The sequence below is a fragment of the Phoca vitulina genome, unplaced genomic scaffold (genome assembly GCF_004348235.1).
Source record: "Phoca vitulina isolate PV1807 unplaced genomic scaffold, GSC_HSeal_1.0 scaffold54, whole genome shotgun sequence".
Taxonomy (NCBI): domain Eukaryota; kingdom Metazoa; phylum Chordata; class Mammalia; order Carnivora; family Phocidae; genus Phoca; species Phoca vitulina.
In genome coordinates this window covers 6,563,129-6,576,258 of record NW_022589757.1, presented here as the reverse complement: position 1 = coordinate 6,576,258, position 13,130 = coordinate 6,563,129, and the positions used below count along the sequence as shown (strand labels likewise).

At 36.7% G+C, this 13,130-nt stretch overlaps 1 protein-coding gene across 1 annotated transcript in view; it reads left to right on the top strand.

Moving 5' to 3' along the window:
- FMN2 (formin 2) overlaps positions 1-13,130 on the top strand; it is a 382,777-nt gene that overhangs the window by 92,532 nt on the left and 277,115 nt on the right. The window contains exon 4 of the mRNA XM_032389271.1: positions 5,040-5,095. Within this exon, the coding sequence (XP_032245162.1) occupies positions 5,040-5,095 (56 nt within the window). The remainder of the gene's footprint in view (positions 1-5,039; positions 5,096-13,130) is intronic.

Below are 13,130 nucleotides of genomic sequence, written 5' to 3'. Positions count from 1 at the left end.
ATGCATCTGACTTACATGTTTTTGTAATCCCTTCTGTAAGAGAGGCTCTTCTCCACCTTTCATATAATGGTGAAAGAACCAACCCTCCTTTGTATGGATTGGAAGTGCAGAGGTCAAGGTGAATAAAGCCTTGGTGCCTCTCCCCACCCTCTGTGGTGGTTCTTTTTTCTGGAGTCCCATGGCATTTTATTCATATCTGTATCATTCATATTACTTATGCATTATAATTTTTCTGTTTATACATATCTGTGTTCCTTGGAGACTCCCAACATTTTAAGACCTTTGGGCACATAGTATATGTTTAAATATTTAAGCCAGTAAATTAAGATCTTTTGTTGAAAAAGATCTAAATAAATATCTCCTTAGCACATTCATGCAGGCGTTTGAGAGAGAGTTTTGTGTGTGTGCTGAAACAGCCCATGGACCATTTTACCAGGCTCAATACCAAATTTCAAAAGTTATTCACTGATTCAAGAAATCAAAGAGATAATTAACTTTAGTTTTCAAATTTATGGAGAATAGGGACAGGATGTCTAGATGTGTATAAGGAATTGATCATTCTTATTGTGTCTTTGAAACATCAAGCCCCTTATCTTTCTCTGAAAATGTAAATGGCCAAGAGGAGTGATATTTAGGAAGGCAATTTGGGGACAGAAAATCCTGGAGGAAACTATGTGGAAGGAGAGGTGGTAGAAACATGGCAGAGACTTTTTATATAGAAATCCTAAAAGTCGTGGTTACATGCTGCTGAAAGCAGTGTAACCCACCTTTGCTCCAGAAAAGGTTTGAGCAGCATATAAATATCTAAGGTATACAGAAGGATTACAAAGGAAAATAAATCAAACTGAAAGGAATTTAGGATGGAAGAATAAAATGAAGCCAGGGGTAAGGTAGCACACAAATGTATTGCAGAAGCACTTGGAATTTTCAAAGGTAGTTGGAAATTTTTCCTCAGGTTTAAAGCAAAGAGGGAAATGGGGACAATTCTATAATCATCCCCTGTGTCCATGAGGTTAAAAGCAGAAGTGTTTCAGAGAAGCCTTTTTCTGGCCTTCTATATAAAAAAATAAGTGTTTCTGATGGTTCCTAATAAGATTCTGTGTGATGCAATGCAAACAGTATCATCAACTCATTTCCAGATGTAGCTGAATGCTTTAACAAATATTCAGTTGGGGTAATGAAGAAATTCTATAAGGAACCCAGGAAGAGTTTGATAGTGTTCTATTTCTCAGCTTCCCACTTGGTCAAGGGATAAAATGTGCTAGAAAAGACTGAAAGATTGACCATGTCTCCTATAGATGATAATAATAATAATAATAATAAATTCTTCTTCTTTTTTGTAATTTTGGCTTTCATTTCTCTCTCATATATGCAAGCTAAAGCTTGTGTGTCCATATCCTTTGTTAGCAATGAGGGGCATATCCATACTGTGAGATAATCAAATAAGCAGATCATAGGGTTGGGACCTTTTAGGAAAATTACATGTTTAACTCTATCTTCATTTATGGAAGGGCATGGTATACCAGAATTAAAAACATCTCCCATAAGTCATACTATTTAAATAAAGTTTAATAAGTTCTCTCTCAATTAAATTGACTAGAATTGAATCAAATTGATGTATATATCATTAGAGAAACTGTATTTTAATAATTTTATGTAAGTGCCTTTTTACTTACAGTGTAAAACTGTTTGGAGACTGCTCAATTCATTTTTAAAAGGCATGCTTTATATGCTTTAAAAGGGTGATTTAATTTATTTTCCATTCATAGCAGGGAGGCATATCCTACTTATTTTCTTTCTCCCTATAAATGTACAACTCATCCAAGTATGTTTTGTTTTACAAGTCATAGGCTTATTTTGTGATGATAAAGAAGAGTTCATCTCTGAAACATGTTTGGAATTGTGGGGAGCCCAGAATTTTAGATTATCAATTATTTAGGACACTTAAAGTTTTGTCAGGAATGTTATTTCTCCTACTTTGCTTCACAGTGATGTTTGTTTTGTTCTGGTTTTAAAAACAGTCTAGTTTCTGAATTCTTAAAAAGGGAGAGAGAAGGAGTTGGCAGTTTTAAATGTACCTTTGAGAGAGCTCTCACTGGGTTACTCTTTAAAAACAACCATCCTGGTTGATGAATATGTAATGGGAACTGTCAGTTCTAGAGCTGAGTGGAAGGCAATTCCGGAAAGCCCCTGGATGCTGGAAGACGAGAGTGTTGGTAACAAGTGTCATGGGAGTTTGTACCTGAGGTGATCATTCTAAGAATGTTAGAACTAAGTGGATTTCTCAAATTCACTTGCCCAGTGACCCTAGCCTTGAGCAGATACTCAGAAACCAGCTTACTTATCATTTGCTACAAACGTGCCATTTTCTCTCTAATCACACCACTCTGTGCCATATCTCATGCTTCTCTTTATTCTCTCCCTCCTATCCCTTCTTTGGGTTTTTTTTTTTTCTTATTTGCCTTCTCCTTAATTTTTATTTTTCTTTTCTCTTAGTTTTCTTCATTTTTCCTTTTGTTTTTGCAGTACAGTTATTCTGTACATCTTTTTCATCTTAAAATTTTGACACTCTAGAACTCCTATGCTTCAGTTTATGATTTTGAAGAGAGCATTTTGCCATAAATTTCTCTTAGATGTTTTCTCTTACACTGATTCAAAGAAATAAGTATAGTGGAAGAGGGGGGTGGGGGAATTAATTCATTTCAGGCACCATTTATAATTCAACAGAGGGAAACTAAAAGTTTGGGAGGAAGGGGATTCCAAAAAGTGACTGAGTGTCTTTCTAGTTCATTGTTCTGGTAAACTGTATGCATTCTTCTTTGTAGAGAATATCTTCATTTATGGAAGGACATGGTATACTAGAATTAAAAAGCATCTCCCATAAGTCATACTATTTAAATAAAGTTTAATAAATTCTCTTATTAAAGAGACCACAGATTGCTTTTTAGGGTAGGTCACCAGGCCTAGGGCTATAGGGGAAATGCTAGGAAACACTGTGTGTATTTCTAATGCAAAGAACTGTTGGTGTTCCGCCCGGAGATCCTTTGGATTCTCCCTGCGCTTTCTAAATAGAAAGAAGAGGAAGAAAAGTGTTCTCCATCAATACAAAGCCCCAGGACCTTATCTAGAGTCTATTGTGTTTGGGGATTTGGAGGTAACTAAAACCAAAAGTGTTCCAGGGTTTGGATTTGCTAATATTAACTGCTGGTTGGCTTTGACGTTAGGATCCTTATTCAAAAGTGGCTAACTCTGCTGTTAAGGTCAGAGTAGAGATTTGTCGGTATAAGAAAGAAGAATCCCTTTTCGATTACCTCAACGAAGTCGAATACTTGTCTGGGAAAATGCTTGTGTTTTAAGGCCACTTGTTAATATTCTATTGCCACAGTGACATCTGTTGGTAAGTGACTACTTCATGCTCTTCTCAAGGATTTTTGTTTTGAGAGATACACCTTAAGCCGAGCTGCAGGAAGTAGCTAAAGACAAAGTGATATCTTTGCCCCTTATAAAATCCTTACTCCTCTTTTCCCTTTCCCAGGATACCCCGTTGCATGGTTTGATTATTCTTTTGATCACTCCTTCTATTCACTCCTACAATGACTCAGCAAATATTTTAAGCACCTACTGTGTGCCACACACTATTCTAGATGCTGGGGATGTAAGGGGAAAAAAGGACAAAAATCCCTGCCTTATGTTCTAGTAGAGTAAGAGAATTAAAATTAGGCAAACAAGTGAATTATGTAGTATATTATGTGATGTTCCATGTTACAAAGAAAGTAAGAGACAGGGAATGAGGAGTGCTAGCCGTGGGTGGGATTGCCACTTTATTAAAAAGAGTGCCGAAGTCTGGAACAAAGCCCTAGGGAAGGGGCAAGGCAGGGGGGATATGCAGAGACCCTGTGGAGGGAACATGGCAGCATGTTAAAGGGTAGCAAGAAGGCCAGTGTGGACACAGCCCAGTGAGCAGGTGGGGAAAGGCAGAGGTGGTCAGAGAGGTCAGGGACTGTGGACAGATGAAAGAAGGTCATTGGGCCTGTGCAGAGACTGTGCTTTAATCTCAGTGAAATGGAAACTTTCAATGTAGTTTAACATATAAAATTTAAATGATAGGCACCTTTTATTTTTCTATAGCATTGTCACATGTATCAACTAAAATGCTGCTAAAATAGGAATTAAATTATCCTCAAGAGTGACTGCTATTTCTTGTCAAGTGTCTGGTCTTCATGCCAGTTGGGGGTGGGGAGCGGTGTGACAGGAGACAAGCTCTAGTCTTCAGCTTCCCACCAATTGCTTATATTATGTGCCTCTGATTTCTCAGCTGTAAAATGTGAGCAGTAGACACGAGGAGTTGTTCTCAGACAGAACAGTTGTTCTCAGTTCTCCGTGGAGCACTGGGGATTTCTGAAGGCCCTTTTGTTTTTATTTTCTGTTTTTAAACTTTCATGCAAGCTTCACTTAGAAGGAATTTGTCCCTTAGCTTAAAAAATAATCCTGGAATTGGTTATCCCTTAGGTTTTCCAGCAGGAATTTGCAGTCTCATAGACTCTTAAGTGACAAAGGGAGGAACGAAATCCCTTTAGAACCCCTTATTACTAATGCCTCTTGGTGGTAGTGGAATTAGAAGGTAATTTGTCAATAGTCAGATAAGACAATTGAATTCTGTCTTTCAAGGTTGGTGAGTTGGCTTCTTTCATTGTGCAGACTTTAGCTAAGTGAAAAATAAAATAAGTGAATGTTTCAGTAGGTACTTCCTGGCACAAAAAAGAAGCTGGCAATTGCGAACAATAATGATTGATGTGTCAAGAAGGACGTGAGGCTATTCAATTTTAAAAATAATGACGTGAGTGTTAGTCATTATATGTGTTATATATACTGAAAAGTAGTCATGTCTTTCTAATACAGAAGTATAACTGGAAGATAAATGGGATGTTTTTGGTACTTCTGGTTAAAGATATGTTTTAGTTAGTTTTGTTTTCTGGGTGAGGAAATGGGGGAAATTTTCTTCTTTAAGATACTGACTATCTTCTTCTTTTCCAAACCAGAATCTCAGTCTGCTGTTTTGGAAACTCCAAAAAAATGTTCAGATGCTGTTCAGCGGGTAAGAAGAGCTTATTAGGATGTCGAATCCTACTCTCTTTCTTTCTTACTTTCTCTCTTACTTGTCTTAAAATTGTGACAGACTCTGATTTATTTTTTCATCTGCCAGCTAGCTTAGGTCGCCCTTATTTCTCTAAGCCTTTAGGGGAATCCAGTCATGTGGAAGGGGATGTTTTCTTCCATTTAGGCTTTGCAAAGAAAATCAACCTTGAAGTGGAACTGAGTACAAGCTTTTTAGAGGGTGCATCATTCTATATCTGGCCAAAGAGTTGGGCCTGACAGCAGCTGGTTCCAGCAGGAAATGGCGGCCATTCCAGATGTCACATGGAGATGTGCCTGGCTGAACTAACAGTCACATGGATACGAGTTTAAAAAAAAATGCCACAGCTTTTCTAAAATCAAATCATATTCTTAAGTTGCTTTGGTGGATGAAACATTAGTGTCTGTTTAATTTCCACAGAAACCTTTATATGGTTACTAAAAAAGCCAAATTTTATGTGTTTTTTCTTATGTCAAAATACTAGTAAAGAAAAAAAGACTGCAAGAAAGGAAAAACTTATATGGAATAGTAATTGTGGATAGCAGTTGTTCTTTTGGATACAAAACCATTTTTTTAAAAAATGTATTTATACTTTCTCCCAACAAATCTTTAGAAAATCGCTTAGTATTAGAAACTGTCAGTAAGAAGAGTCTGTCCTCCAGTGTGGTCTAGTAGAAGAAAAGACTCTCATCAGGTTCTAGGCCCAGCTCGGTTTCTGGTTAGTATGTAACAACATACTAAGCTATCTGGGACGTAGTATTTTTCTCTGTAAAATTAAAGAATTTGATGGTTTTTTGAGAACTTTCCCAAGTTAAAAAATGGCTTCCCTTTTAAAAAGCGGCAGTCCTGCAGTGTACATGAAAAGTTGTGCTCCCCCTGGAGGAGAAGTGGGGGTATAACATTGGTCAAGAACTTTATTTTAAAACTTACTCATACTTAAGAAAAATACAGCTATAAAGTTATTACAATATTACTGACACCTACACTATACTTTTCATCCCTATGACTTATTTGTTTTATTACTGGAAGTTTGTACCTCTTAATCCCCTTCACCTATCTTACCTATCTGAAACTAAGATGTCAACTATACTTCAATCAAAAAAATTAATAATTGGGGTGTCTGGGTGGCTCAGTTGGTTAAGCATCTGACTCTTGATTTCAGCTCAGGTCATGATCTCAGAGTCCTGAAATTAAGGTGGGGCTTGGAGCCTGCTTAAGACTCTCTCTCTCTCCCTCTGTGCCGTCCCACCCTGTGTGCGCTCTCTCTCTCTCAATTAAAATAATAATAATAATTCAAAAATGTAGATACATTGGCCGTTATTTTAACATTAAGGACACTCTTAAGGGTAGTGTCATAAAACATGTTCTCCTAGTTTTTTGTCGGAGCAGAGACCTACATGAGGCCAGGGCACTTGGAGATGGGGAGATGGTTGGTGTTCTCAGCTGATGGTTATTTAATTAACTGTGTAATGATTAGCCAGCAGTATTGAGATGAAGAAAGATAAAGAGAGGTAAAGTGAAATAAATTCAGAAATAATGAAGAAAAACAGTGCCCTCAAAATATCCTCTCATTTTTTACAGGCTTTTTTTTTTTTTTTTTTTTTTTTTTTTGAGGCATGACTAAGTTGTGATCTGAGATAATATATTAGATTTTTCTAAATTCTTATTTCCAGGGCATATGTTACTGAATTTTTGTTATATATGATAATGCCAAAGAAAGCCTCAACAAAACATAATCTATACTATCAAAAATGATAAACATGTGCAACATTGCTCTATATATTAGGACTCAAGATATCCATGTGTGTAAAATTACAGTGATTTTTCTATTTCTCTTGAACTGTGAACCATGGTAAAATATATTATAATAAGCAGAAAACCTGATGCACTGGGTGATTTACAAATGCTTGATGTTACAGCTTTGGAAACTCAAGGGTGAATTAGATTGGTTTAAATTTCACATCTTCTTTCCTTGTTGCCAGTGAACTCTGTAGAAGACAGAAAATACAATTAATTGAGAGGAAACAATATTTGGAAGCAATTGAGGTTAAGTCCTCAACAATGACATCGCTTACTTTCTTTGTCATAGTTTACTTATGGATTGGTTCTTAGATATGCGTATGTTTCATAAGTGCTTAAAGTAACTGGCCATCAAAGGGATACAGGAAACTAGAATTAATTACCAATCTACTGTGCACGTACTCTTTTACTGTATTATCTTATGCAATTCTTACAATAGTCCTTTAAAGTAACTATTATAATTCATATTTAACTGATACAGAAAAAGATGTTTATAGTAGTTCACTTGCTTACAGTCACAAAATTAAGAAAGGGTTAGGAGCCAGGATTTGAATATAGGTCTCTTTGATTTTATACCTCATATTCGCTACACTATGATAAAAAATTATACTTTTACGTGAGGAATTGCCCTATGGCTATTGCCAAAATCATTAGATTGGTAAATGAGAAGTTTATTTTCAAAGTTATTCTATTGTATTTAAACTCTATCAAGGGTCAGATGTCAAGATATGTTTCAGAGGCACATAGAGAGACTCATTAGCTTACCTGTACATTTTTAAGTTTTAGTATAACTTTGGTATGCTAAACTGTGCCAATTTTGCTAACTTCAGTGTTTCACTGCTCTTTAAAAAGAAAAAAAAACCTTACAATTTTCATGTAAAGCACCTTGCTTTTTTCTTCTTAGTCACTAGATGGCAGTTCTGTATCTCTATAAATTACCACTACGGAAGGAAATGCGAGGTTTTAAGCCAGTTTCTTCTGTATGAATGATGAACAGGAGAGGGTTTCTTGTCCATCCCAGGCTGCCTGCATTATTCTGTGGGGGTAATGCGAGATCTCTAGGACTGCTTAGTCAGAGGCATGGAGCAGGGTTGGAAAGCGCCCTCTAAGTTTTTCTTCAGATGTGAGTTCAGGCACCTGTTCTCTCAATCTGAGCATACTGGAATTTATTGAATGAGTTTTGACTTTTACTCTCTCCCTGTAGTTAATAATTCCGAGAGCTCCATATCCCTAGAAAAAAACCCATGACTCATAAGGCCTTTTCTCAACTAAAAGGAGGTAAAGGCTGTGGTGTTGCCAGAGAATCTGATGCTTAAAGCAAATACAGCTGACATTCAAGCAAAAAGAAAGAGCTATGGCTTTCTCCCTGAGGGCTTTTATTGATGGCCCTATGGAATTAGAAGGTTTTCAGATAAAACTACATTATTTAGGACCTCATTTATTGATTATTTATTTTCAAGTGATACACTCTGAAAGTCTGCTATGTCGAAAGGATTACTTCAAAGAACTGTAATAGGACTCTCTTTCAATTCTATTTTATATTTTTTGGTATTTGAAATACTGAACTGTAAACCCTTTCATATTCTGCAATATATAATTATCTCTAAAAATGTTTGTTCCTATCTTAAAGATTAATATACAATAGCAAAACGGGTTACTGCCAAATTTTTAAGTTATTTTTTGCTCTTGAAATTATAGTTGACCCTTGAACTACACGGGTTTGAACTGTGCAGGTTCATTTATATGTGGATTTTGTTCCCAAAAATACAGTACTATAAATGTATTTTCTCTTCCTTATGATTTTCCTAATAATATTTTCTTTTTTCTAGCTTAGTTTATGGTAAGAATGCAGTATATAACGCATATGACATACAAAATATGTGTTAATCAGCTGTTTATGTTATGGCTAAGGCTTCCAGTCTATAGGTAGTTAAGTTTAGGGGGAGTCAAAAGTAATACACGGATTTTTGACTTTGTGGGTGGTTGGTGCTTCTAACTCTCATCCTGGTCAAGAGTCAACTGTACATATAAAATTGTATTTTGAAGCATTTTCCTAAAACTCCTCACACCTTTCTAATGCAAATGGACTAGATGAAAGGTACATAGAATAAAATTTGATCTTTTAAAAATTCAAACTTTGGGTAAGAATTGATAATATCAGGCAGACGAAAGTAGTCTCTCTACACATTATGGTTTTTATTAATTGTGAATAGCCACATCTCTTACAAAGTCCTGGATAATAAAAAGAAATTAAACACTATCAGCACTCTTACCCCATATGTTGGATTATTTATATGTAAATAAATTCTCAAAGGTCAGCAAAATGCTTATGACTTGAGATGACTGGCAAAATCTTATCTCAGTCCAATTTTAACCTCCTTTGAATACAAACTCTTCTCTTAGGATCCTGCTCTGATCAGCTCCTGGGTCCCCTTGATGCCTAATTTGATTGCAAACTTATTTGAGGAATTAAATATTCTTTCCCATTGGTTCTCCTTAAAGTGTCTGTTATAGTGCTCTTCATACAATAACCACTCAGTACAATTTATTATTAGTTTCAGAAACATCTTTATTTGGGGACAAATCAAGGAAACAGATGTGAGTAATTGCGAGGTAGCCTAGTTGATGGTGCTTGAGGGATTACTCACATGTGTCTTGCCATCGAAAAGTTTAGAGAATAAAAGAAGTATTGGTCAGATCAAAAGAAAGGTGTGGGGTGAATATAATTCTAAAAGGTAATGATGAAGACTTACAAAAACAAGAAGCCACTTGAATTTTGTTGGAACATATCACACATATCAAAGGGTTGGAAAAACATTGTTTAATGTTAAGTTCCTTCTAAACTCTATGGCAAAAAGCAATATGAATTTCCATGGTTATTAAAAACCTACAAAATGATGATTTACAAGACAAGTAAACAACTAAAATATAAACCAGGGTAAGAAAAATAGGGGTTAAAGGAGAGAGGGAGAGAGATGGCTGAGGGAAGAAAACATGAGTCAGTCTAGTCATCCTTGAAGTTTACCTCAGACTGATCATTCTTAGGTGTTTCACAAACACTTCGACCCAGTGAGTCTAGGGCGGGGCAGAGTGAGAGGTGGTTGGGAAGGGTAGAGATGCAGGACACCCTGGTGGAGGCACTGACATTGAAAATGGGTAGCATTTGGGCAAGGTATTTACCAGAATATGTTAAGGGGAAGAAAGGATTTTTCTGGAAAATATATTTTCATTTTGTGGAAACCCCCAACTAGCTCAGAGAAAAATTTAGACATTTTAACTCCAGAAATAAAGAGAAAAGAGAAACTGTTCTGTTAATTTTAAGAATGAAAAGCAGTTAGCATCTGGAAAACAGTTAAAATTTGAGATGAGAAGGTGAGGAACGAATTAGATATTACACTTTGTTTTCACTTTTCTCTAGGGCAGTAGGGCTGGGAGGTGAAATGAAGTTATATCTTTGTTCTGTTGAGTGTTAGATGGTATAAACGTCATTTGTGCCAGACAACACTGTTGATGTCCTAGAGAGAATGACAAATTGTTCAAGCAGCTGATCTGAAAGAATAGCTGAGCCGATAAAAGTTCTTAACTTATAATGGTTGCTTATCCTTTATTGGACATCTGTTGAAGTACTATGTACAAGGTATTTGTGGTAGGTATTGAAGGAAATACAAATGGCTATAAGGTCCCAGGCTCTTCTGTATACAGGAAATGATTTGTAAGATGTAATGTGATTCTGCTGAGGTGTTTAATATAATGTATTGCAGAACTTAAAAAAAAAGGAATATTGTTGAGAAATTGTAATTAAGGACAACTTCTTAGGAAGGGTGCAACTAGTGATCATTTTTGGACAGTTGGAGGGAAGGAGAGTGAGAATTTCAGATGAGAAAAGAGAATAAAGGCATAAGAGTGAAAGTGAATGTGGCATTTTGGCAGGGGGCTTGGGGGAGGACACGATAGGCACAGTAGTCCAGGTGACCAGTTGATGTTAAGAGGTGGCTCAGTTTACTCCTCCAGCAACCCAGCTTTGCTTTCCACCTCCTGGGCCTCTGCCCGTGGCCCAGTCTTATCTGGAGTGCTGGGATAGTCCCCAACAGGGCTCTGTACTTCCTCTCTTAATCCCCTCTAATCTTTCCTCCACAATGCCTTGAGTGATCTTTCTAAAATCCAAATTTACTTATGTCTGATATCTGCTAAGGCTCATTTAATGACTGTTTCTAGCATTTGAGAAAAAAATTCAGACTCCTGAGTTTGACATACACGCTTTTCCTTGCCATCCTCCATCTTTAGCCTTACCACCAACTGTTTCCTATGTTTGGTTTGTTCCAGTCTTAAAAAAATGCCCTAGTTTTCTGAAAAATAACCTAATATTAGGATCCTTCATATCTGTCTTTTTATATGTTTCTTTGGTACTCCTACCCCCCCCCTTTAAAATCTAGTTAATTCCTGTTTCTTAATCTAAACTCATGTTAAACTTTACTTCCACTTAGACACTTTCCCTGAGACTTCAATCTGGAGAGTCCTTTTGGCATCCCTACTCTGGGACCCCCTATACTTATCTTGCTTTTCTGTAATGGTTGAATTATGCATGTCTCATAGACCGTTGAGCTCCTTAAAACCAAGACTGTCCGTATTTTCTTTGTCCCTCCTGTATCTAACATAGCACCTGACATTTTTAGGAGCTCGGAAAATGTTTGATGAATGGCTAATTAGTAGGAGACCACACTGACTAGAGCAGAGGGTGCTTATTGGGGAGTGATAGAAAATTTGCCTCTATTCATACATGGTGATTGAGGATATGGACTTTGGACCAGTTTCCCTGGGCATAAATACCACTTACTCTTTTAACTGGCAAATCTGAGCACAGTATTTTACTTTCTGTGCCTTAGTTTCCTCATCTATAAAGTTTTATCATAAGGGGTTTTGTGAGATTTAAATGCATTAATTTAAGTGCGTTCATTTAAAAGCATTAATTTATGTGCTCCTGGAACATAATAGGCCCTCAAAATGTTAGCTGTTATTATTATTGTTGTTATATCTGGTTTTGAAAGTTGCTTTCATAATTTAGTTGATCCTCATTATTCATAGATTCTGTATTTGCAGAATACATATCCACAATGTTTGTAGCCCTAAAATCAATACTCATAGGGCTTTCATGTTCATTTGTAGACATGCACAAAGCAGGAAGCAATTTGAGTTGCCCTACATGCACTTTCCCAGCTGAGGTGGAACAAGGTGACACTCTGCCTTTTTGTTTCAGCTCATACTATAAACAAATATCCTTTTTGCAATCCGTTTAGTGCCATATTTTTTTTTTTTGCCTCTTTGTGCTTTTTGTTGGTCTCACTGCTTAAAATGGCCCCCTGGGCATAGTACTGCAGGGCTGTCTAATGTTCCCACGCGCGGGAAGTGTGACGTGCCTCACCGAGACGATGCATGTATTAGATGTGCTTCATTCAGACAAGAGTTATAATGCTATTGTGTGAGTACAATGGCAATAAATCCATAATATATATTACATGAGATGAGTTTAAATAGAAATGTAGAGAAAACAAGGTTATGTAGCGATCAGTTGATGAAAATGTGACCAAAGGCTTGTAGGAACCTAACTCTGTGTTTTCCTTAGGATCCATGGTTGAATGTTCACTAATTCATTATTCACTTTATAGAGTATAACAACTGTGAATAATGATAATTGACTGTATCTATGTAATCCTCACAGTATCCCTTTGCAGTAGGGCAGGGTACGTAGTAGGATATCTACTTTTTACAAGCTATGAAAGACCTTATGAACCAAGTAGAGAATTTAAAATGTCTTATGCTTAGCATATGAACATAAGAGCCATAAGTTTTTGAGCAAGAAAGCACACGAGTTGACGTACAATTACCTGGCAAGAGAATGTAGAATTAATAGGAGGAGGGTAAGTAGAGCCAGGAAGGAGGACCAGTTATTAAACTCTTGATGTATCCCCACTGTCAGGTAAGGAGGATCTGGACTAAGGTGCTGTTCTGATAAAAGGAAAGGCAGCAGCCAAAGGTTGAAACAGTAGTTAGCCAAAGGTAGCCATATCTAGTGTATACATTGACTGTAGTTCTCAAAGTGTGGTCCTTGGGCCAGCAGCATTAGCATTACTTGGCAACAGGTCAGAAATGAAAATTCCCAGGCCCTGCTCCAGACCTACTGAATTGGAAACTCTGAGGG